This window comes from Pelecanus crispus, chromosome 6 (genome assembly GCF_030463565.1).
Source record: "Pelecanus crispus isolate bPelCri1 chromosome 6, bPelCri1.pri, whole genome shotgun sequence".
Taxonomy (NCBI): Eukaryota; Metazoa; Chordata; class Aves; order Pelecaniformes; family Pelecanidae; genus Pelecanus; species Pelecanus crispus.
The window spans coordinates 62,818,308-62,844,526 of NC_134648.1; the positions used below are offsets into that span (position 1 = coordinate 62,818,308).

A 26,219-nucleotide genomic window follows, 5' to 3' on the forward strand; every position below is an offset into this window, starting at 1 on the left:
TTTTATAATGAAATTTACCTAAATTTATATGCATTATGAACTACAAAAATGTATACGTCTTGATACTCTTGGGATACTTAATTGTATTATTTAAAGAACAATACATTTTCATCACTTGATTCATAATGCATTTAATAGAATAAAGCTTCTTGTCACAATCTGTCACATCAAATAGGTATGTATAGTGATTAACACAGTTTAGCCACAGTTAGATCTAGGTGCTTTTAACAGGGAAGGGTCATTTAAACCACACAGTAATTACATTCATCAGCTGACTGGTTACCTATCTTCCTAAACCCACCTCCCACGAAAAAAATCACAACACCTGGATTTAAAAAAAATAGATGCTTTTCTTTCCTTTTTCTTGTTCCTCACTCAAGCGGACTCCAAGAAACACTGTCAATAGTGTTTATGCACACAAAAATAAGGTCACTGGCTTATTACAACTCAGTTCTTGAAAATGAACTTTAAAGACATGATTTTCAGGTTTTTCAGCTCCTAAAGTAAAGTAAGATTTCAAGTGCTTTGAAGCATATCCACTAAAATTGCAGCATGAGTCTTCTAAAGATCACAGAGTATAAAAATATTTAATTGGTTTAGTTCAGAGACTTTAGGACACAGAAGATAATAATCTTTAGGAATTTTTCCCAAATAGAAAAATTGCTAGGTAAACCTAGCAAGAACTGAAGCTTGATAAGAAGGTACCAAGAAACTGGATGTCTGAACAGGGTTGGGCTAATTCTGGAATGGTGAGGAGTGGCTGCAGCATTGCTCCTGGTTAGGCTGGTCTCCCATTAAAAGTAATGCCCTGATCCTAGGAGCTATTCAAAATTCATTTATATAATGTACCTTGAAGAATCAAGGCTAATATTTTTCAGACAAGAACATGGAGAGAAATGGGAAAGACATTTTCTGCTACTTTTGAATTCTTCCACAAAAACAATTCCAGATATGTTGCCCTAAATTGGACAGAAAACAGGTTAAAACAGTAACAGCAACATCATCATCACTGAAATGGAGAACAGTAAAATGAAGAAGCACTAATCATTCTATGCAACTTAGCTACATGAAACAGATTCAGAAAAGAAAGAGAAAGAAGAAACAGACATGAATGCTTGACAGAAGACATGATGAGAATTGAAGTCCCCATTCCTTCCTTCAGTTTAAATCCAGAAAAATTGCAGGAAGAAAGTAGGATCTTATATTTGCTGTAAGTTGGGATAGCACAAAGAGATATTTTCTGGAAATAACTGTTCTTTAAGAATCAAAATAAAAACCCTGCAGTTAAACTTTTCTCAGTTTTTACAGCTTCAGACATATTTGTCAGTAATTGTTTTCACAATGCTATTTCAAACTTTAATTTTATTTTTTTAAAGTTTAAACAGAAGAGAATGAAGAAAAGGTGAAATAGGAGAATGGGTGTAGAGTAATAATAAGCAGGCTGGATCCCTATACTTTAACAACACATTAAAAAACTATCTGGAGAATGTTTGTTTTCATGAATAACTAAGTGAAAAACCATGATATATGCATATATCCATAATTATTTGCAAAAACTGCCTTAGATTTTAAGTTGGATGAAAATTCTGAAAGACTTTTGAGAACTGAGCTTGCCTCCTTTCAGGTAGAAGTTTTGAGGATGGGCTAGTTTTAAGTATTCTGAAATGACTGAAATACCCTGAAAGACCAAAACACAGATACCACATCAATGTTTTAGATAAGAATTGCAAAAATCTTTCTGTCGGAACTATATATCCACTACTTTAAAACAAAATAAGTTTCAGACTTCAGAATCTGTTTTTATCCTGATTACAAGTATCCTGCTGTTTATTACAAACACATTTATACCTGCTATACATGAAACCAGAATACAAAAGTAATGGATTATCTCCATAGTGTGGGAGTTCACTGCAAGATCAGGAATGAGTCTTTCCCCTCCTCAGGTTTGCAGAAGTACACTGGTAGTAAACAACTATTTCTTTCACAGTCACTTGCCTCTATGGTACAACTAAATTCAGGAAGACCAATTAATACCAATTGCTGAAGGGCATTCCAGATGTAAATGAAGTGAATAATTGAGTACTGGGTGGATTTAAAGGTTGAAATCCATTCTCTGTCCAAACATACTACAAGTTCCTGGCGTCACACCTATGTTTTGACCTCCTTACCAACTGCTATTTGCAATAGCTGGGGAATGAGGAAGAATATTCTGTGGGTTTTTTTTCTCCTGTTACAGCATGAGAAATCTGTGCAAAAAGAGGAAGCTTCAAACTGACAAAGCACAAGGTGCTACAAAATGTACCAATACATCAGGCATGAATGCTATTGACTTTTTCAGCTATTACTCATCTCAAGAAACTGAAAAGGAGGGGGAACAGAGAATGAAATACAAAAATCAAATGCAAATAAACCAAATGCTTATGCCATGCAGCTGTGAGAAGAATCAGTTTCTTAATTCTAATACAAACAATACCTAAACTATTTTACAACTCTTGGGAAGCTCCTCAACCATTTCTTTGCCACACAAAAGCAAACAGAGAAAAGCTGACATAATAAACAAACAAATATGTTTTCCAACAGCTAAGCTATTGTAATCCTTCTCTGAACTCTAGAAATCATACATAATATTTGGAGCCAAACTTGCATGGATTTTAGTAACATCTTTCTGGAAGACAAATGGTCTATCTCTGTCACCCTCTAAAAATAAAATTAAGTATTTCTCATTTATTTGTACATACACATTCAGAAGATGAAGATTATTAGAAGAGACAGTTAGATCGATATGGTTTAGGAAATGGACAAGTTTGGGGCACAAAACTGGTTTTTGTATCTGATAATAAAACTAAAGTCAACAAGCCCCTTTGCTTTGAATTTGAGTAGACATGTATTCTTCAGTTGGGCTACCTAAAAGAGGCTGTGGCCACCTGCAGAACGGAGGAGTTAAGCACATTCACAAGAGGACAGGTATGACCACTGTCTCTTATGGAGAAAGCTGTGATTTGTCAGCTGTGCAACATGGAGAGACTACCAAGAAAACAGACCACTTACGGTGTGTGACAAAACTTAATGTGTTTATTCAACCCATGATTTTTTGTATTCACTTTTGTTTTTAATGTTACTTTCCAAAATGTCTTCTGAAAGAATATTTGTAGACCTCTGTTGAGGATAAGGGCTGAGGGGTCAGAGACAGTGTAATAGAAGAGAAAAAATACTCTTCCATTGGCACAACATGCTGCAGTTTCATTGCAAATTGCTTCACACTTCCTGCTCAGAGCCATAGTTTAAGTTGTTTGTTGTTGTAATTGTTGCATTTGACTGTTTAGACTCTTATTTTCTACATCAGATCTCTGCTCCAGGCAAAATTATTTTTAAAAACTTCAGGCGAAAGAGTTTAATTTAGCTCTCAGGAGCAGCTGAAAATATCATATTTATGCCCCATTTAAGAAAAATCAAGTTGTTTCACTGAGAAATTTATGTACCACAGACTTTGGGGCAAGAAGTTGAGGCCACCAACAACACGATTTTGTAACAGTATTCTACATTTAAGAACAACAAACAAAATGCTTGTGCTGAAATTCCTGTCAGAGAGACTTAAAACCAGTGTGCAGAACATCTTTTTTGCTGACAGTACAGGCCTGTGAGAGATCCAGAAACAAACATATGTGAGTGTTTCCTTTTTTTCTTTCATTCTCTCTGGTCTTTTCTGTTCCCCACTTTCAATGGAATAGATCTATACAGTTATCACCTTGGGTATTTAGCAAGTGAAGCTAGATTTGTGAAAGCACCTTCATGCGAGTTTTAAAAGAAACCTGGAGCCACAAGCACATTTTGAAAAGTTTGACAGACCCATTCAACAGATCGAAGCCTTGGGCAGGATTCTGCTCCTAAATTTAGGTGTCTGTATGTAGATGTCTACTTCAGAAAACTGGGTGAGCTCTGATGCTCAAAGTTGCATAGATAACAATTAGCTGAAATCAGTGCTCTCCGTGTTCTACTCATGGTAATATCTCGATCTCCATTGACCAGAGACGCGTAATTCACAGGGTAGATACCCAAATTTAGTCTTAGTCTCTCCATCACAACTTCCTGGATAAGTTTTATTGCCCACTTTATAGAAACTTTTAGCTTTAGATATCTAACACTTTGAGAAATAATGTGTTACATCCACAGATAAAATATTTTCTCAATCTTAGAAGTTACTATAGAAAATGTGTGCTTGCACTTGCCAGGGTTGCAAGGCATAAGTGTCCCAGAAAGATGATGTGGATCACTGGCTGCAGTTTCCAGTCACCCTTTGAAGCTAGCTGACAACATTCTCTGCATTTTTTAAGTGGTACACCCTCAAAGTATTGTGAAAGCAGAAGAACAAATAATACCATATATGTTACACTTTCACAGACAAGCGACTGGAAAATATTAGGGATATTTGAGTGCTGTTAAACAGTCTGCAGATCCGTTTTAGAAATTTATGCAATGCGTTTGGCATCACAGACTCTCCGTAATCTAAACTTCCAATCTGAAAAAGTTTTAACCCTCCTGTAAGTTTTATCCTTAAAGACAGTTTTCTAAGTATGAACTGAATTTGTATTCCTAGAACTGCAGACATGCTTAACCTCTCCCCTGCTCACTCTTGCCTAAACACTGTGAGTTCCCATCCAGTTAGGAAATGACTTCTTGAGGCACCTTTTCCCTTTACAAAGTCTTAGAACAGTTTAGAAAAGGAGAGGAATAGTTTCCCCAGGAGGAAAATATTCTAGATTGCTAATACTTAAAAGCTCCAAAGGTATCTAGTATTTTGGGTGGCCGAGCCCAGAGAGTAGTGGTGAATGGAGTTAAGTCCAGTTGGCAGCCGGTCACGAGTGGTGTTCCCCAGGGCTCTGTTTTGGGGCCAGCCTTGTTTAATCTCTTTATCGATGATCTGGATGAGGGGATTGAGTGCACCCTCAGTAAGTTTGCAGACGACACCAAACTGGGTGGGAGTGTCGATCTGCTGCAGGGTAGGATGGCCCTGAAGAGGGACCTGGACAGGCTGGATCGATGGGCTGAGGCCAGCTGTATGAGGTTTAACAAGGCCACGTGCCAGGTCCTGCACTTCGGGCACAACAACCCCATGCAACGCTACAGGCTTGGGGAGGAGTGACTGGAAAGCTGCCTGGCCGAAAAGGATCTGGGGCTGTTGGTAGACAGCCGGCTGAACATGAGCCAGCAGTGTGCCCAGGTGGCCAAGAAGGCCAACAACATCCTGGCCTGTATCAGGAATAGTGTGGCCAGCAGGAGCAGGGAGGTGATTGTGCCCCTGTACTCGACGCTGGTGAGGCCACACCTGGAATACTGTGTCCAGTTTTGGGCCCCTCAATACAAGAAAGACATTGAGGTGCTGGAGCGTGTTCAGAGAAGGGCAACAAGGCTAGTGAAGGGTCTGGAGCACAGGCCTTATGAGGAGCAGCTGAGGGAACTGGGGTTGTTTAGCTTAGAGAAGAGGAGGCTGAGGGGAGACCTTATCGCTCTCTACAACTACCTGAAAGGAGGGTGTAGTGAGGTGGGTGTTGGTCTCTTCTCCCATGTAGTTAGTGATAGGGCGAGAGGAAATGGGCTCAAGCTGCGCCAGGGGAGGTTTAGGTTGGAAATTAGGAAAAATTTCTTTACGGAAAGGGTGGTCAAGCATTGCAACAGGCTGCCCAGAGAGGTGGTGGAGTCACCATCCCTGGAAGTGTTCAAAAAATGGGTAGATGTGGCACTTCGGGACATGGTTTAGTCTAGTCTACCCTTGATTGGTTTAGTGTGGATTTGGTAGTGTAGGTTAATGGTTGGACTGGATGATCTTGGAGGTCTTTTCCAACCTAAACGATTCTATGATTCTATCTGAATAATCCTTGTTTTGTCTGTTTGACAAAAAGCCTCTGACCAAAATAAAACTCCTCCATGCAAAATTTAAGCATTCAATATCAAGTTAAGACCTCATCAGTCTTCATACAAAACAGATGACATAAACAGCTTAAACAGGGGTGACCTTAGTAACTGAGGGATAAGAACCTGTCTAACTGTTATCCTCACTTATCCACCAATTCTGCTCACATCCATACATTGATACACTATAACCTGGAGGCTTGCACTACACACAATTGGAAGAATCCATCTAGAAGCAGAATCCATAATAGGGCTGTTTTGACACACTCCTGAAAAGAACTGCCCACTTTATTATTCTGTGAAATAACAATTGCAACACAAATAGGATACAGACACTACTGCCTGCCCCAAGGGACCTCCCTTGTCAAATCTTTGAGGGGAAATGTTCATGAAGAAGCTGGAGATACTGTGTCCAATTCTGGCACAATTCTGTCTGCAGAACATCTGCTATTCATGATACAGAAGGAAAAAAAAAAAATCTATACCCATTTGTAAAATTCAGGTTGTGTTCACATACCTAATAGTGAGGAAATTGGATTGGAAAGAATGCAGGTGGTGATCTGCACCCACTTACTGTAAGACAAGATCACCAAGATTCCATATTGTCCTTTCAATACCCTCCATCCTATATACGCTGTATGCCTATTTGAAACAAATGGCTTCTAGAAGTGAAAATACCCCCCAATTTTTGTTTTCTTTGAAGATGGGGATACTGAATACATTGTTTATGTAATTTGAAAGACAGAAATACAGAACACTAACATATCTTACACATGCATTTTATCAAATACTCCATGCTGAGGAAGAAAACAGGAGAAGAGTAAGTCAAGAATTGCATTAATGTCTACAGATATTGAATTACCATGCTTTGCATCAAAGTTTGCTAGGAAAAAAAACAAAGAAAATTTTGAAATAATTAATATTGCAAAGTCAGTCTTACCTTTTTTATAATTGGTACATATATTTAAATCAATTTCCACTGAACATTTTACTTACCATTTCCACGCCATACTTCAGCCAGATGGCAGCTTCCTTCTCCAGGCTCTTTGCAGAACTCTACTACATCGCGACAGGTTGTTTCTGGTGTAATTGGAACTTCTGTCAAAATCTGTTCATTGTTGCTCAGAAACACAGTTAATATCATCTGAAAGAAAAAAAGAAAAACAGCAGAATATTAAAAAAAATGACAAGAATGAGATTATGGATAACATTTATAATCCCCCTGTAAATGGAAATGTATGCTCATGGTTGGTTACCATGATCCATCGAAGTAGTTTTCAGTTTCTTGTAACTTTGCCAAAGCTTTAGTCCTTTGTGTTGATTTTTTTTGACAGTGCATTGAGTTGACAATTTTTTTTTAAAACAGCTTCGGTTGAAATTGCTTAGTTCTGTCTGAAAATAAGGCTGGGCGGGAAGGCACAAGTTTTGGCTATGTTAGATGCTTGAAATCATAGCATTTAAATGTTGCAAATAAATACATCCTTTGGCAAAGTAACCTGAAGCTTCACAGGTGGGCAACCCGTTGCATGATGGATGTAATTTTTGCAATTTGTCTGAAGATACAGTTCTATTTGGTTGAATTGTAAGCCTTTGGTTAAATGGTAAGGCTCAGAGTTAAAAAAAAAAAAAAAAAAAAGGGGAAAAAAGTCACATTTTTCAAGGGATTGCATTTGCTTAGTACACTTGCTAAACCTAAAAACCTCTGGAAAGTCGGTTCTTTCTGTACTGCTTCAGCCCCACCCCCCGAGCTTGCTGTGTTGATCAGGCTGTACATGCAACCTTCCCACAGCAGCACTGAGCATGCTCTATTCATTCAAAGTTACAACATCAAAAGACTACTTTTCCCCTAGTAACTGCTCCCAGCTATTCCAGTTGGAAAGTAGCCACAAAACAGAAAACATCTTTTCTTCCCCTCCCCCCCTTAACAACATTCAAGAAGACTTGACATGAAGGAAAACAGAAGAAAAAGTGGGATGAAATCTATAAAGGAAAAAGCCTAGCACTAAGAGCTAGTACTAATCTGGGTCGATGTAAACTTCTGTTCAAATTCCTTGCTCCACCTTAAATAAATGTATGCACAACTATGTATATCCAGAGATACTCCCATTCCTCTTCATGTTAGCAGGTGTAACTTGTGGCAAAGCTAAACACTTGAACACTGTGCACATTAACATAACCCACCTCACCCCCTTGGTGCGTATGTATTATGATCATTAATAATATGTTCATTTGCTACATTCCCCCTATCAAGGGCCTCTGCCTTATGCAGTATTCTCAATGGATTTGTTCTGTAGGCCCTCATATAATTTACTGCAAAAGCTGGAAGCATATAGTTAACAGCTGAGGGGCTTGTGAGAAGATTAAAAAAAAAAAAAAACCAAAAACAACACATTCTACCAAGAAACAAAGCCCTAATACAATGATGCTGAAGTGATTCATTTTCCTGAGTGAGACTGGTTGAGGACCAATAAAGGTTGCATTCAAAGACAAGTATTCCTATGTTACCCACTAAATCCTCTGAAAGACACCTGACCTTAAGCTCCTGCTTGAAATTAAGCAGATACTTTTAACCATTCTCTCTCTCTGCACCTTAATTTCTCTTCTGTAGTCACAATACTGTTCTGTAAACTCATGGGGATGGAAAAGAGATGACGTGATGTTTAAAAGACAAAGATACCATAATAATAGATGGCCCTAAAGAATGTGACAAAATTAGTAATTTTGCTTGCAAAGAAAGTTCTTTCAGATCTTTCCAGTAAATAAAATGTGGCATCACATATTGAACCACAAAGATTAAACCTAATTATTTAAAACCTCTTGGTTAAATGAGCATTCTCCACTTAAACAGAGTTGTGCTTCAATTTGCATAGACAATTCTTAAAAACTTTCACAACACTTTTATCTGTGGGACATATACATGTACCAAACTGTAGATTTGCATTAAGAACAGCTAGATACTGAGTGAGAGCAGTCTATCTACTTTAGAAGCAGGCACAGGACAAATTCCAAGAAAGTCCAGGCTTCAAGCTCTCAGTCTCCTCATCAGTCCTCCATGGCTATTTTAGCCCATGTTTCTACTCTCCCTCAGCCTGCCAAGTTCATATGCTGTATCCTGAAGTTTTCAAGTAACTACACTTCAACACAAGAAGCAGTCATCCAGGGCTGTGAGTATACTAGAATTCACCCGAGTTTCTTCAACAGCAGCATTAAAGGAAGCTATATAAAAGCTACAGCACAAGCTAGGAGGAAGCTATAGAATGCAGCCACAGATACTAATGAAAGTGCGTGTAACCACCTACTGTAAACAGCCCACAATCTTATTTTTCCCCTTGTAGAAGATTCAGACATAGTCTCAATATTCAGTAGCTATGGAATCTTTACAGAATAAATATCTGATGTGGAATCTTGTAGTGGAATTTGACCTCGTATTTAAGAAGAAAGAGTAATATATGAACATAAAACAATAGGCTTAGAAGAAACCTTAAGAGGTCATCTAATGCAGTCTCTTGGCCTCAGGCAAGATCAACTATACCTACATTATGCTGCAGAGATGCTTGTTTAACCTGTTTGGAAAAGCCTTTCATGATGGAATTCCACCACTTCCCTGAACCATCCACCCCAGAAATCCAGGATTCCTGTTGGAAGGAGAAGTTTCCTAAAGTCTAGTCAAAGATTTCCTTGCCACTGCTTAAACCCACTAGTTCTTCTCCTAGCCACAGGGGTGATAAGAAAACACTTCACCCCCCCCTTTTTTTTTTCCCTCTGCAGTTAAATTTAAGGAATATATAATAAGTAAGTAAACTAAGTAAGTTAAATTAAACAATACTTGTTTGACAGAAAATTCTTAATGCCAATATTCTAAATACAGTTTCCCCCTAACACTTGATAGTAATTTCAAAATAAAACTCAAGTTTCCCAAACTTCATGAGAATGCCAAGAGGCCCTTTATGATATGATGTATACTGCCTGTTTATCATTTGTCTGGAAGACCTGTTCTCTTGTCATGAAAGGATAAATAAAATGGCTTAACATCATGTGGGTTTACATGGCTTCCATGGTTTGATTTTTTTATTGCTGTGAAGACTGGCCCAGAAAACTTTTTTCATGTATTCAAGATTGTCTGCATCTGCAGACAGGCTGAAAAAGAAAGAAAAGCCTTGGAGGTGTGAGTTATCCCACACATCTCAGTCAATTCTTCATAAATTCAGACCTCAATCACTATACAAGCTCACAGTCCCCTTTGCAAGACCAGGCCAAAATATGCTAAACCTCAAACACACCACTTTCTTCTCTCAGCTCTGACTGCACCAGTACTGTCTTCTCCAAAGCTGGGTGTCACTCACAGTATCATCTGCTAGACAGCCTAGGGAAAGGCATCTCACTAAAGAGGAGGCGAGGTGCTGGAGCCAACTATTGTCATACTACTCCTCAAGCAAACTTGGTTAAGTAAGGATTTATTTTTAACAAGTTGTCTGAGTAACACCAAAGGAACTGTTTCACTGTGCTGTGAAACATATGTCCTGAAACATACACAGGAGGACTGAAAATATTGAACGTTATTAATATATTGCAATATTAATTAGATTTTCAAGTCAGTGTCATAGCTGTCCCTATTTGTGGTGAGGATGGAATAAGAATCGGAGGTATTTTATAGTGATAAAATACAAAGTAGCATTGATGGCACCTGGAAATCTGCTGCTGAAGAATACAAGTAAGGCATACACATGAAATAGAGCACACCCACTGAAGTAAGTTAGCTTTATGAAAAAACATTCTTAGCCAAAGATTAGAACACAGGAGAACTGATAAATCCTTTGATTTCTCATTTTAAATGTATTCCTAAATAGGAACAACTGTAAAAACCCATCTTGTAAAAGGAGATCATAACTATTGTAGCATTTCTTTGATAGTCTCCCAATGCAATCATTCAAAACTTTTAATACTTGGGCACAATGTCACACAACAGGATCAATTCAACACTCATGAGCAAGTCACCTCAGGGCTTCTAAATCATGTATTTTTTCCACTATGAATACCAAGCTCCAAATCTTACACTTCCCTCCTCCTCAACCCACACACGGATGTTACCTATCTGTTACTCTCCTCTACTGCTCCAGCTACCAAACCAAGGGCTTTATTCCAACTTTCGTGAATTCTTATCTCTTTTTACTCTTCTTTTTAACCTCCTCCCAAACTCTAGTATATCCCTTCACGGTTCAGGTCTTTTCCACACCAGATAAGCTATAGCAAACATCACAATCTGCCTTCAACTATTCTGTCATCTCACTCATTTCTCAGCTTACAGATTACCTCCTCCTAGGAGAGCTTCAGAATCAGTACTCTACCCAAATCTTCTCTGCCCAACAGACCCTTGTCAAATAGTTGTATGGGTTTCTCTTAGTATGTTGTCTCCTCGTTTTCTCCTCTTCCAACCATACTTCCTGTGTTATTTAAAGGACGCACTTAATCATCCCTGCAGTTTCTCAAACAGGTAGAAAAAGAGGGATAAATCTACAAGATCTTTATCCTCGCTTATTAACTCATCTCTTTCTACAGCTGGATACCATCACCTACAAAAATTTCAATAGGCATCATCCATAGAGATGACAGAGTTTTATCCTTCTAGACCTGATCTCTTGCTAATTGACAATCTACAGTCATCTCTTGTGAATGCCTGTCAATACAAGTTCCATATGGTTGTAACACAGTCCTTAGCCACTTTTCTCCAGTGACTTCCTAGATTTCAAACTCATCGTAACACACAGGTACCTATTACTATGAGCTGTAATACAGGCATCTTTGACACCAGTCATTTTCTCAGTCTTGTGTCTTAGATCTATCTCTAGTTTTCCTTTACAATATGTAAGACAGATTTTTTTTCCCCCCTAGATTTTTTTTTTTCTGGTTTAGCTAATGCTCTCAGAGTTTGTAAACTTGCCTATCAGTTTCCCAGCTTTTCACTGGTGTGCCTTTTTTGCTCATGATGCCCATCTCAGCAAAAATCATTCTTCATGCCTATGGTTTTGACCATGTTGCCTTTCTGTATCAGTCCTGATAAGCACAATTTATTGGCCTTCAATTCCCCACTGTGATGTGGAATCTTCTTCCCTATCATTTTTCACTCCGTATCAAGAAATTGATGCTGAATCGGTCCTTTACACCAGTTTCTACTCTCCATGTGCTAAACAGGTGTTTTTATGCTTTCTTCTGTATTGTTCATCACGCCTTATGTGCGCCTGCAAAGCGACCTTATTATTTTCCTTGAAGGCCCTCCTTTGCTGTTCTGGCTACAAAACATATTAGACAAAGTCAATATACTGAAACATGCTGCCAATCAGGCTGACAAGTATTGTTTTGTCTACTTCGGCTTCTCTAACTGTCCAATTCATCTCTTACTTTATTCCAAACCAAGATTCCAAGAGCTGTGCAGCAGCATTCATAACTTGTCTACCACAGCAGAGATCCCACAAGGCCACAATGAAATGCCTTACATGCTACTATAGAAACAAATAATCTTTCTAATGAGTCTGAGGTCCTCTGTTCCATATGAGCTTGTTCAGGCTGACCTAGAAACCACCTTGATTTCCGTACTTTAGTTTTGCAACTTCAGTTGCACTCCCCTAGTACAATGCACTTTCTTACTACTGGAATAAAACTAGACCACCACCACAAAACCAGAAGATGGCAGCTGATGTAGCATGTTGTTTCTTAGTTAAGAAATAGCCTGGAAAGCTAAAACTCCAACTGCTGAATGAAGTCTTTTCCTCACCATTTTTCTACAATCTTACTGAAAAAAATACAACTTTTTTGATCTTCAGCTAATATCCCAAATGAAAAAGAAAAGGTATACATTTAATTAGATCCTCCTTAACAACAATTTTTGTGGAGACAAGAAATACATCTTACTCAACTATTATGCTACCAAGACCTGAAACACTGGTGCTTGAGAAGAAATAAATTGTACACCCACACCTCCACTGCCTTATGCCCAAGTCAATTTACTAACTCAGACAGCTGATACAATAAATACTGGTGTTTCAGGCTAACACAGTCCATACAAGTATATATCTCCTGATACCCTACTTGCAGAAAATTGAATTAGGCTATCAGAAAGCAATCAGACAAGTACTATTTCAGGACATGCTGAAACATTAGAATTTAAAACAAGTCCAAGATTATTTTCTTATAGTAATAGTCATATATTCAACTAGAAAAAGAGAAACAGCGAGTTCTGGGGATGAAGATGGGAAATTACTCAGCTGGCAATTTACATTGCATATAACTGTTTTTTAACTAAACCCCATGTTTCCTCAAAACCAGGTTTCCTGGCAAAATTGGATCAGATGACCATTACTTTTCGTGCGTATAACCTATTTATGTCCACAACAAAGTAATTTAGAAAAGTCACATCTATGAAAGATTAGAGGTAAGATCATTCAAGCAGTGAACAAAAGGTTAAGGGGAAAAAAAAAAAACCACCCCACCTCCCAAGGAAATGAAAAGCATTGAATTTTCCCTTTGTGCTATCCATTGCTCTCATTATCCAAATCTGGATATAGGAATGGCTACAGGTATAGTTCATAATAGATATTTTTGTGTTAATAACTTCTGCCAATTTAAAAATTATCAAGCATATGACTGTGAGTTAAGAATATATTGGATATTTAATATGGCTAAATTCACACACTGCTGTTTAGTCTTACTAGATTTTTCCCTTTGCTTTTTTTTTAAAAACCAACCTAGAAATTTCATTGTGTAAAGGTAAGAAACAACAAAACCAAGAAAACTCCTCTTCCAGCAGAAAAGTGATCAGACATTTCAAACGTATGAAATGTTTATTATTAAAAGGGTGACACACAATGATTTGAAGTACAAAATACACTTCTGATAGAAGTGCCAACTTAATTCCTTCTGTTTCACAGGAATTGAAAGGCATTATCTTCTCACCATGCATTTTCCCCTAATAAAGAATTCCAAAAAATCCGTATCTTGTGCTTTGCCATTTCAGAGCACTTAGTAGTGCCTACAACTCCAAGACAAGAACAATCAGCAAAGACTTCTTCAAAGTAAATCTTTCTTGCACAGTAGAAACGTCAACATCTCCCAGACAGTTTTGATAACCGTCATCCTTGATTTTGCTGACTTGGGAGTCCCAGGAGCTTGCTACATTTAAGGTGCTACTACAATATAGTTTTAACCAAAATGTCCAAAACTATACCTTACTGAAATGTCAAAGCCCCATCAATCAAATATGAACCTTGATTAAGACTGAGGTTTCCAGTTACTAGAAAAATTACAGAATGAGATGCAAGCAAAATGTGAAGAGGTAAAAGATCATCCCTTTGGTGACGAGACATACTAACACGCACAAGCTTGCACATAGAATGTGCAGAAAAGAAAGTTACAAATTACCAGTTATCTCATGCAAGTTTGCTTGCTTGGAGTTCATTCCATTACATAAATCTTGCATCAGCTACAGCTGTAGAAATGCTAGCTGCATATTTCAAACACTAAAGCAGAATTTTATTTGCAGTATGAACATTGTCCCTTTTTAAGATTATAGGCTTAATTAGGTGAATCATAGAATAGTTTGGGTTGGAAGGGACCTGAAAGATCACCTAGTTCCAAGCCCCCTGCCATGGGCAGGGACACCTTCCACTAGACCAGGTTGATCAAAGCTCCATCCAACCTGGCCTTGAACACTTCCAGGGATGGAGCATCCACAACTTCCCTGGGCAACCTGTTCCAGTGCCTCACCCTCAGAGTGAAGAATTTCTTCCTTATATCTAATCTAAACCTACCCTCTTTCAGTTTAAAGCCATTACCCCTTGTCCTATCACTACATGCCCTTGTAAAAAGCCCCTCGACAGCTTTCTTGTAGGCCCCCTTCAGGTACTGGAAGGCTGCTATAAGGTCTCCCCGGAGCCTTCTCTTCTCCAGGCTGAACAACCCCAACTCTCTCAGCCTGTCTTCATAGGAGAGGTGCTCTAGCCCTCTGATCATCTTTGTGGTCCTCCTCTGGACTTGCTCCAACAGGTCCATGTCCTTCTTCTGCTGGGGGCCCCAGTGCTGAACACACTACTCCAGCTGGGGTCTCACCAGCATGGAGTAGAGGGTAGAATTACCTCCCCTGACCTGCTGGTCACGCTTCTTTTGATGCAGCCCAGGATACGGTTGGCTTTCTGGGCTGTAAGTGCACCTTGTCGGGTCATGTTAAGCTTCTCATCAACCAACACGCCCAAGTCCTTCTCCTCAGGGCTGCTCTCAATCCATTCTCCACCCAGCCTGTATTTGTGCTGAGGATTGCCCTGACCCATGTGCAGGACCTTGCACTTGGCCTTGTTGAACTTCATGAGGTTTACAGGGGCCGACCTCTCAAGCCTGTCAAGGTTCCTCTGGATAGCATCCCTCCCTCCAGGATATCAACTGCACCACACAACTTCGTGTTGTTGGCAAACTTGCTGAGGCTGCACTCGATCCATGTCGCTGACAAAGATGTTAAACAGCACCAGTCCTAATACCGACCCCTGAGGAACGCCACTCATCACTGGTCTCCACTTGGACATTTAGCTGTTGACTGCAACTCTTTGAGTGCAACCATCCAGCCAATTCCCTGTCCACCGAGTGGTCCATCTGTCAAATCCATGTCTCTCCAATTTAGAGACAAGTATGTCGTGCAGGACAGTGTCAAATGCTTTGTACAAGTCCAGGTAGATGATGGCAGTTGCTCTTCCCTTATCCACCAACACTGTAACCCTGTCGTAGAAGGCCACCAGATTTGTCAGGCACGATTTGCCCTTCATGAAGCATGTTGGCTGTCACCAATCGGCTCCTTTTTTCCGTGTGCCTTAGCATAGTTTCCAGGAGGAAGGAGGATCTGCTCCATGATCTTGCCGGGCACAGAGGTGAGACTGGCCTGTAGTTTGCTGGGTCTTCCTTTTTTGCCTTTTTAAAAATGGGGGTTATGTTTCCCCTTTCCACTCAGTGGGAACTTCATTGGACTGCCACGACTCCTCAAATATTATGGATAGTGGCTTAGCAACTTCATCCACCAGTTCCTTCAGGACCCGCAGATGCATCTCATCAGGTCCCATGGACTTGTGCACCTTCAGGTTCCTTAGATGGTCTTGAACCTGATCTGTTCCTACAGCAGTTGGTTCTTCCATTCTCCCAGCCCCTGCTTTTGCTTTCTGTGACTTGGGAGGTGTGGCTTGAGCACTTACTGGTGAAGACTGAGGCAAAATATTCATCGAGTACCTCAACCTTCTCCATATCCCAGGTAACAGGTCTCCAGTTTCCTTCTGGAAAGGACCCACACCTTCCCTAGTCTTCCTTTTATCACTGACATACGTATAGAAGCTTTTCTTGTTGCCCTTGACGTCCCTGGCCAGATTTAATTCTATCACGGATTTAGCTTTCCTAACCTGATCCCTGGCTGCTGACAATTTCTCTGTATTCCTTCCAGACTACCTGTGAAGCTTTAAGCAACTGCATTTGAAAAGAAACCAAGACTATGAAATTATAACCACAAAACTGTTCTAATTAAAGTCATCTAAAGATACATTCTTGACTCAAGTCATGAGTATTTCTTTATACTGTTGAGATTTCAGGACAAACAAATCCCAAGTAAGTCTCTGATGTTGATTATTATATGTAAACCCCAGAAAACTAGTAATAAGATTAAACCATTACACTTCCCTATATTAAAAAGAAACATTTAAAGTCCATCTAATAAACAAGTTATTCACCAGCATGCTTTGTTCCAATAATGATTTACCTTCAGAAAGAAACTGTTCTTTTCAAAAATAGATCCCTTGAAGAATTTCTTGCAATATGTTTAGGACTCTTATTTCAAACAAGAGCATCAAGACATATAGCACATTTATTATTGACTACTGTGTTTTTCATTAGGAGATTTCTTTCCTTTAACATCTTTTCCCCTTCCCCATATATGGGGTGAGAAATAACTGTGTCCAGTTTCCACATGTCTGAACACATTTCCTCACAACCTCCTTACATCCAAGCTGCACAAACTTCAAGGTCAGGCCAAAATTTAAAGCCCAGTGATGCCTTTTGACTCTATTAGCAAAATTCACAAAGGTAGGGCAACCAACAGACTTCAGTTTGCAAAGAATACAAAACCAAGTGAAGTTTCTGCCAAAAGGCAGACTTGTAAAACCAATAGCATGTTTCCTACTACACTTTCAAATTTGAAGCCAACTGCCTCCATATGGCCTTGGGAACAACTCTCAGACACTAAAAATGTATAGCATTCAGCTATGGGCTACTAACAAACATTAAACCCATAAATTTCACTATTGATAAACTCAAGCATTTATAAGGTTACTCAAAAATACAAACAAGCTAATAGTATTCTTGGATAACATTTGCAATTTTGACCAAATCTGAAAATTTAGTGTTGTTTAAATGTCCTTTAAAGCATCTTTTGTATAAGCTCGTACGCTAGTTGCATTAACTTGCCATTTTGCAATCACTGAAAGAAAAAAAGAAAATTGATCCACCTTGAGGTCGACCTTCATCAGGCTCTGCACAAGACAACCTGGTTACAGAAAACATAACCAGGAGGAAAAAAAAAAAAAATAAATCTTTTCTGACAATAGTTGTACCAACAGAATTAGTGATGGGGTATAAAATTACTTCTCTTGCTAGAGCACAGAAATCACTTTAATTAAAAAAAAAAAAGTATTTCACTCCTCTTACAGAAATGTGGAAGCAGAGCATTAAAAGAAATCCTTAAACAAGATTTTCCTACAATTTTGTAAGGCCTACACGTATGCAATGGCTTAAAGAACTGACAAAAACCACAGACATTTCCTCTCAGGATTTTCAGGACTGTTGTCTTTGCCCTTTTCAGTAAGTGAGCTTTCATGTCTGACAGCAGGTGTTCAACAGGATTCAGACTATTTCAGAAACCTACACCTACTTGATAGTTATTTGCTGAAGGGATAGTTATGACACTTTCTTGCTCTTTGTTACCGAAAGATAAAAAGCTACAGCATCAATTGTAATTCTGGAATCTGAAACCTCTTACAGTTTCAGTGGCAGGCTTTTTGTAGGGCAGAGAAATAAGCCAACATTTTTGCTAGAAGAAGGAAACAGCAACTATTATCACATATTTAAATATATTCAACTAAGCAAGATAGATCCATAGATTATTAAATGAAAGGTATTGCAGTAGTTAGTTGAAAGACTTCCAGAGCTCTAGGAAAACAATACCTAATTAAAACAATAGCAACTAAAAGTTCACTTATGTAAACAACACAAGCACAAGCAACCCACAGACTCAAATGGATGTTCTACAGGCTGAGGGAGGCAAGATACAAATAGGGCTAACGAAACAACTGACCTAACAAACGTTAGGTTTCTAGCATCTGCCTAAGACAGAAGAGTGACGCGATCATTTAGACATTATAAACTTATATCAGATTCTAGGCTATACTTTGTTATATTAGAAGTCACAATCAATCTATGGTACTAAACCACTGCCAGCTCTCCAGACATTATCTTTATAGAAGCTTGTGTTGTCACAACATCGGAATGCCTTCTTTTAGATTCACATGGTTCTGTTAAAAGCAAGCAGGAGCTGAGATTTGGGTAAATTAATTTAAAAGATGGGCAGTAAACATGTGGTTACAGAAGGGAAAAATGGGTATACCTGAAAAGGGACAAGTTAAAAGAATAAAAGAGGTTGCATTACAAATAAAACTATTAATTTAAAAGGAAATCTGTCCAAGTGCAACATTTAATGTCATTAGCTAAAGCAACACAGCCTGAAGTTAGAAAAATCTATAAAACATGCCTCTTGTGATGTTTTCTAGTGGAAAATGTAATTTGGCACTTGCTACAGAATGAGTTCAACATCCCTGCATCGTATTATCTGTTGGCTTCATTCCTAAATCGCTACATCTGGAGAAACAGCAAGAGATCTTGTTGTTGCTCCTTGACGCAAGTAATTTACCAAAGGACTGTCAAGACACTAGTTACCATGTAAGAGATTTTAGAACATGGGGATAACTCTAGGTACACCAACATGTTCTTGCTGAGCACATTTCGCCATTAGGCAACATACATTACAAATGGAGAGATTTTTATTCTTTCCAGAACAAGGCTTTGAAATTTTTTTTCGTTCCACTGTTTAAAAGACTATGGGCCACGTGCTGTCTTTCATGGTATACACAACTATTATTAAAAGGTGGAAGTTGGAGCCTCTTCTTGAAAGACTCTCTGCTCAAATCAGTTGATGCTGGACTTCCTTAAACCCCTTACAAGGTTCATGACAACTTAATATATAAAAGTAAGTATTCTCACCTTGCAAGTAAGTATTCTCCAAATTGTTGTAGGACTATTGCAAATGAGTCTTTGCCATCTATCAACCAAGAACAGAAGACCAATCTTCAAATCAGGTAGCTCTGAAGAAGCCCCAGAGTTTTTCTGACACTTGTTGGCTTCATTAAGGATACTCTTTTTTATCTTTTAGAATGTTTTTTCTCTGTGAATCTTAGGATGACATGCCTCATCTAGTACTGCCTGCCTAATTTCAGTGAGATTTATCTAGAGCACCTTGGAAAAACGTTTAAAATCAGCAGGCATATCAGTTTTGTGCTGATTATTAAATAAGAAAGGAAAAGAAATTGCTAATCTATTTAAGAAACTAGCAAATACCTCTGCTATAACTAAATATTTTAATAGCTGTTTAGGCATATTAATAGGAAAATTCCTTAAAGAATGGATTCTTGCAAAACTCTTTTTAGAAAACTGCAGCAGACACTGCATTTGCAAATGCATGGAACCCTAGTAGTACGCAGGAAAAGTCAGAAGTTCGGGGACAGTGAGACTCCAGATCAAAACAACAGCTACGTTGGTGTAGTCATCCTTCCTGAGGTCCATTTGTCCATAAATGCTGACAGCTCTAGTTTGACAAAATATAAACACGATGTCCACATTTCTACTACTCTTCACATCTCCAACCAGAGAGTTAAGTGGTGACCCCCAGTACAGGGTCAGGTGTGGCCCTGTAGCCCCCAGGGAAAAGGGGGGAGGAATCACTGTGGCACTACAACCGCACCTCATTGTACAAGATCACAAACACAACTTAGTGCTAATGTTGAGAGGTCTAAATACTTCCTATCTGTCAAGGTAACCAGCACATCATACATCAAATGCATGACAAGCTAGAAACAACAGCCCTAAAATATTAACTGCCCATTTCATCAGCTGATGAGATATGAATAATATGTTAAAAAAATGCTATAAAATATCTTACTTTCCAAATCATTACAGAAGACGTGTTGCTGAAGAACAGTGCAACTGTAGTGCTGTAAAATTTGCAGTAAACTCAGGTGAACTGACAATAAATTAAAAACAAAACTAAATTAATCCAAGGTGACTGAGCTCCAGAGATTGTTTTATTACATAAGAATCTCAGCTTTTTAGTCATGGGAAAAAAAAAAAAGTCATATTCACCAAATATTTTTAATAATAAAAAAACCAACCAAACAAAACACCCCCCCCAAACCACACACAGACCCAAACGAAAAAAAAACATACACACACAAACCCCCCTAAACCCCCAAACCCTCCAAAACAGGACACCCCCACCAAAGACTCAAGAACCAGATAACAGATAAAAAAGACAAAAAAATTTAGTATTTTACTTTTGTTGGGTGGGGGATATGGGGAGAAGTCCTATTCAAGGTTTTTGCATATTGGGATTAACAATACTGTAATTTACTTTGAAAGAAAGCTCATTCTGACAGCACAAAGCAAAGCTGAAGAGCAGGGTTAAGCATGAGGTTTTGGGTTAATTTTCCTGAAAGACAACTTAGTCTTCAAAATCCATGCACAACAAAAGTGTCCCACAGAATTTCTATCACAGCACTGAGTGTTCTCAAATTATTAAAAATATGTTGGCCAAGGCTAAGGAAAGGGAGGTGCTGATGTTTCTACAGTCTTGTGTTCGACCTTGTCAACAGCTACAGCAAAGTCATCCAAAATCCACTGAATTCCAGAAAAGCCTGACCTACCTACTGCATTGAAAATAAACTCATTAAAAAAAGTATAGGATATGAAGACAGACATTTGTCTCTTTCCTTTTACAACTTTTCACCAAACCAAGCCAAAACAAAAAACAAACCAAAACCCAAAACAAACAAAAAAAAACCCACAAAACAAAACCAACCACCACAGTATTTTTACTAAAGACATCGAGCTTTTTGTCAATTAATAATGGTGATTTGCAGCACCGAACATCACTTTTTCATTTTACAAACAAGGAACAACTTTTATGAAACCTACAGACACACACCCGTATGTAATGTTGCAACTGGAATCAGCTCTACTCTTTCCTTTTATTTTCAATAGAGTGAAACAAGAAGGGACTGCCACAGCTTTCTCCCACTGAGCGGAAAGTATTAACAAAATACTGATTGTTTAGTGTACTGCTTTCAGGGAATACCAACCATTCAATCTTAGATGCGATGTTATCTGGCTTGGCAAAAATATAAAAAGTGAAAAGTGAATACCTCCTTTGGGATTCAACAGGCAGTCTGCAGAGTTTTCCTTCCATCAGAGTGGAAATTGCACATAATAGAAAATAACTCTTTCCAGTGCATTATTTTATTTTTTAATGGCAGATTTAAAAATTAAAAGCTGTTCTGTTTTAATCTCAGATCTCCACTTTGGCTGAATCAAAACCAATAAATAATAATAATTAAAAAAAATCAAACAACTTAGGCAAGGTAAAATTAAAAATTTCAGATGTTTCATATACAGAAGAAACCCATATAAGACAATGATCTCTGATCTTCAAGTAAGAATCCCACATACACACATTCTAACCCATTATAAGGATACACTGTTCGGTTTTACAAAAAGAAATCCCAAAATGCTTAATTTTACAGCAAATACACAAAAAGCAAAGTAATCCCACCTTCTTTTTTATAATTCTGTCCTTTGTCCAGTTTTTAGAGTTAAGTCCAGTCTTTTCTGGTAGCCAAGATTTCTCTTTTGATGTTTTTATAATATTCTGAAGAACCATTCTTAGAATATTCTTCATGTGGACAGTTGTAAATAGTAGTGAATATAAAAATATTGTGTAGAGCTAAAGCCTAAGAACAGTTTCTGTGCAACAACTACAGTGAAAAACTACTTAAATGGAGTATTTTTGGTCTACTGGCATATGCATTCAAGCAGTAATGACGAGCAGTGATAAGATGTTCTAAAGAAACAAGACAGGCCACAGTTGTGACAGGAACAAGATAGGCTAGATCAAGTTTCACCTAATTAGGCAAGGTTGCAGTAGGGGAGTTCTGCTATCCTCTCGTTGTGCAATAGGAATCTTTGTTTACTATTACAATAATGACAAACAGCAAGTATTCATCTTAAATTTACATATAAGGCTCTGACTGTCTCAAAAGAGACAGAAGTGATTTTCCTGTTGAAGGGGGCAATGATACGAGCAGAAGGTCCAAGAGCAAACGATCCTAACAGCTACCAAAAGACATTTCCATGACACATTTTCTTAAAATAGGAAAATGTTTTAAAAAGACCAACCAGCTTAAAAACAAAACAAAAACCAACAAATCCACCATGTATTTATGCCTAAAAATACTATAGTTCAAGCACCACTCCATTCTTGGCAAACTCTGTCTTCTTGCTGGATGTAATTCAAGCAGCAGAGAATATAAAATGGTAAACTATGTTTCTGATTGCCTCTTCATGTCAAGGGACAGCAAATGTTTATCATCATTCCTGTCAACACTATACAGGATCCAGAGCGGGGAACAGACAGAGATGGCACCAACAGTGCATTCAGCTCTTACTCTACAATTGCAGGAGCAAAGCATATTCTTCAGCCCAATCCATTCCCTTGATAGAGAAAATGGAGAGAAAGAGTGAGGAAGTGACGCAAGGGGGTAAAGAAAAAAAGAAAAACAAAACAAAAAAAATCCAACCCCTGCTATGAGAGAGACAGGTTGTTTGGGTTCTGTTGATCTTTCAAGAGAGCTATGAGCTACATTTTCTGTGTAGCACCTTACACATTAACTGCAGGAACGGAAAAGTAAGGGGTTCTCAACTTCTTTTGTGAGCCACAGAATTCTTACATTACCCTTCTCTACAACCAGCGGCAGAGAAGAAACAGCTATTAAGATACCATATTTAGCCTGCTTCAACATTCAGAAATAGTAGTGTCTTCTCTTAACGCATTTTGTCGGGAACAAAAACATTCTGATCCCATGCAGTCTTCCTTCCCTCCTCAGCAAACATATATCACGTTGAGAGGTTTATTGAGAATATAATCGGTAGAATCATTTCAGACTTATAAAATGCTGCAACTTAAAAAAAATTAACCTGTTAGCAACTGAGAACATTTTAAATAAATGAGAAACTGAAGAGTATTTCTTAAAAGGGAAGGGTTGTTTTGCTTTTGGAAGGATGGAAAAATCTAATCTGGTTCTTCTCCAAAACCAGATTGTATCTTTATCTGCCAGAAAAACAAACTGTATCACATGAATAAATATTTGAGAGGAAAAGCTGGGCCATTATTAACACATATCGTGCCACTCTTCCAACTATAGCTACTGGCTGAATTCTTCTAAACAACCCCCCAAAACTTATAAAAGCCTTACTTGCAATAGAAAGGCACAACATACACATGCAGACCAGAAGTATATGGGAGGGTCCAAAACTAAAGCCTGCCATCCCTATCGGATAATTGGGTTCTTTCAAAAAAAGAATATGAACTAAAATAAACATATGTGTCACTGAACTTCCCTTTTATCCTGTCATGCTACCTTCTGAAATAACTGAAAACACCTGTGTGTAGTTTGTTAAATCAGATAAATAATAAAAACAATACAAGCACAGTGTAGCCCCTTCCTTTCTCTTATATAGTCCGTAGATGTATTGTCTCCATACTGAGTATCTGATCCAGTGCAGTTACTTGGCCGAATTGATTTATAACTGTTACTGTTAGGTAGGTCAATATAAATCTAGGCTATATGTAGAGAGATAAGGATACCATAACCTCTGGTTGCTTAATATATTATCAGCCTCAAAATCCTAAATTAAAGAAACAAGGGGATTTTCCCCCAAAAAAACATAAAAAAGTTTTGAATGTTCTAAATGAAGACACTCATGACCTCTGAAAACCACATGGAATGATGTAGGAAAAAAGAATATGAAGTGTAACTCCAAGTATAATTCCCTAAAATGTAAACAACTTTACATCAAATATCTACACAAAATGGAAAATTACTTAATGTAAAGCTATAGATTAAAATTAGTGGATATGAGCAACTAAGAATACACAGAGAAGTAGTGGACAAGTATAAAGAAAAGCAAGAATTCAGAAGGAATAAAATAACAACACTGGATGCAGGGTATTTAAGGCTTTCTTGTTTGAATAACCTTTGTTCCACTTTGCCACCCTCTCTCACCCTCTCACTATTTTCACTTCTTTTTTCCTGCTATATAAGCTACATTGTAAATGCCTAATATGCAAATGTACAATTTATTTATTTTAAACATGCTTAACTACAAATGTGAATGATTGCACAGATGCCCTCTAAGCTAAGCTTTTCCACATTTGTGGAGATTTAATTTAAACAGACACCTTAAGATTACTTCCAGATGAAAATTAACATATTAGAACTTGCATATAAGATAAAGATTAAAAAAATCAAGTTTGTTTGCTTTATATACAGTCTCTTTCAGTTTCTCCAGTGTGATCCACCAAAAATCCATGGATCATACTGGGAAAAGAAAAACAAAACCCAAACAAACAAAAAACCCAATCAAACATCAATTTTTCACAGGTCATTGTGAATTAATAATACTTGGTGAAACAGGTACCCAGATTTACTTCTCATTTTCAGTTCGGTAAACTGATAACTTAGTTTATGTATTTCTTAAATCTATTTTACTGAGGAAAAAAAAAGGAGATGTTCTGTTACACTATAACAACTGTACGCTCAATAACCTATGCAGAGTACGATTTGTGATGAGCATGTTTCCTTTTTCCAACAAAAGGGTGGAAAATAAAGTGAAAAAGAATTTGATTTAAACATGTCAAATACATATATTCAAATATATACATTCAAAACAGAAATTGTGCTTAGCATGCTCTTTTCTGGGGTGGAGGGTGGGTGGGTGTGTGTGTGGAAGGGATTTTACCAGCTGCTGTCCAAATGATGTTAGAAACACAGTAGCAACCCTAAGTCCCCAGCAGATCAGACTGTTTATTCCAGCATGACTACAGACACTAATATATAAAAACATACATAGCTACATGACAACATTCACATTTTTGCGTTCTTTCACGTATTTGAAGGCATCTTTTCTCACAAGAAAACTGCAGTACTTAACAGAACAAGGAGGATGACTGAAGGACTCTGGTCCCCACTTCAGGTGGGGAAAGGAAGACAAAAGGTTTACAAAGAAATTCAGACACAATCAGAACACTCTCATCCCTGAGCACTGGAAGAAAAGAGGCTGTTGAGACCTCACTGAAAAATTTCTGTATCATTTGTGAGATAATAAGAAAAAGCTGACCAAAAGCTTTTTCCTGCTCCTGAAAAGATACAGGCAAGTACATGCACACTCCATATCAAGCTTACTTGTAGTTTTGCGCCAAAGCATCTCAGTTCTTCAGAACTCAGAGAGCAAAATGAGCAGTATTTGGTAGCTTCAGATGACTGGGGGAAGGAAGCAGCAGTAAATGGGGATAATCCAGTAATGCACTGAAGACTCAAATCACAAAGATTTGTTAGGTTGAACGTCATAAAACACCCAGAAACACAAAAAAATACAGTATTAGAAACACTGTATAGTAAATCCTCCGATTTCATGTGTCTTTTATGTCCCTTAAAGTGTTTCTTCAGACTATAATTTTGTACCGTAAATACAAAAAAAATCCACTATAGAAAGTAGTCTAAAGGTTGGTAAAAGTTGAAGTGAATCAAATTCAATAGTTCTTTAGCTAAAAATGAACAAAAGCACCAGTAGTTGATACATAAATTAAATTATTCCAATGTAAGTGTTTGAGTCAGGCTCCAAAACCACACTGGGGTAAACAGAGCAGTTTATAATTCAAAGTTGAAACTGATTTAAGCCTCCTTCACCACTTTACCTCCTATCAGTGCTACATAAATAAATACTACTGCTCTCCACCATCTGAAAAAAAAAAAGTAAAAATAAAGTGCCGCAGTCAGGAATTTGGCGACCTGCAGAGGGGGGAGCATTGCAAGCAACAGACTTGAAACTGATCTGTTTCAATGTAAAGTTTGGATTTT

General features: G+C 38.0%; 1 protein-coding gene across 1 annotated transcript in view; it reads right to left on the reverse strand.

The window, feature by feature from the left end:
- The window catches only part of PPP1R13B (protein phosphatase 1 regulatory subunit 13B), a 60,673-nt gene extending 38,691 nt beyond the window's left edge, over positions 1-21,982 (reverse strand). Inside the window, exons 1-2 of the mRNA XM_075712574.1 lie at positions 21,857-21,982; positions 6,904-7,051 (exon numbers count right to left, since the gene is read on the reverse strand). Coding sequence (XP_075568689.1) covers positions 6,904-7,051; positions 21,857-21,982 — 274 coding nt within the window. The remainder of the gene's footprint in view (positions 1-6,903; positions 7,052-21,856) is intronic.
- Positions 21,983-26,219: the final 4,237 nt, after the last annotated feature.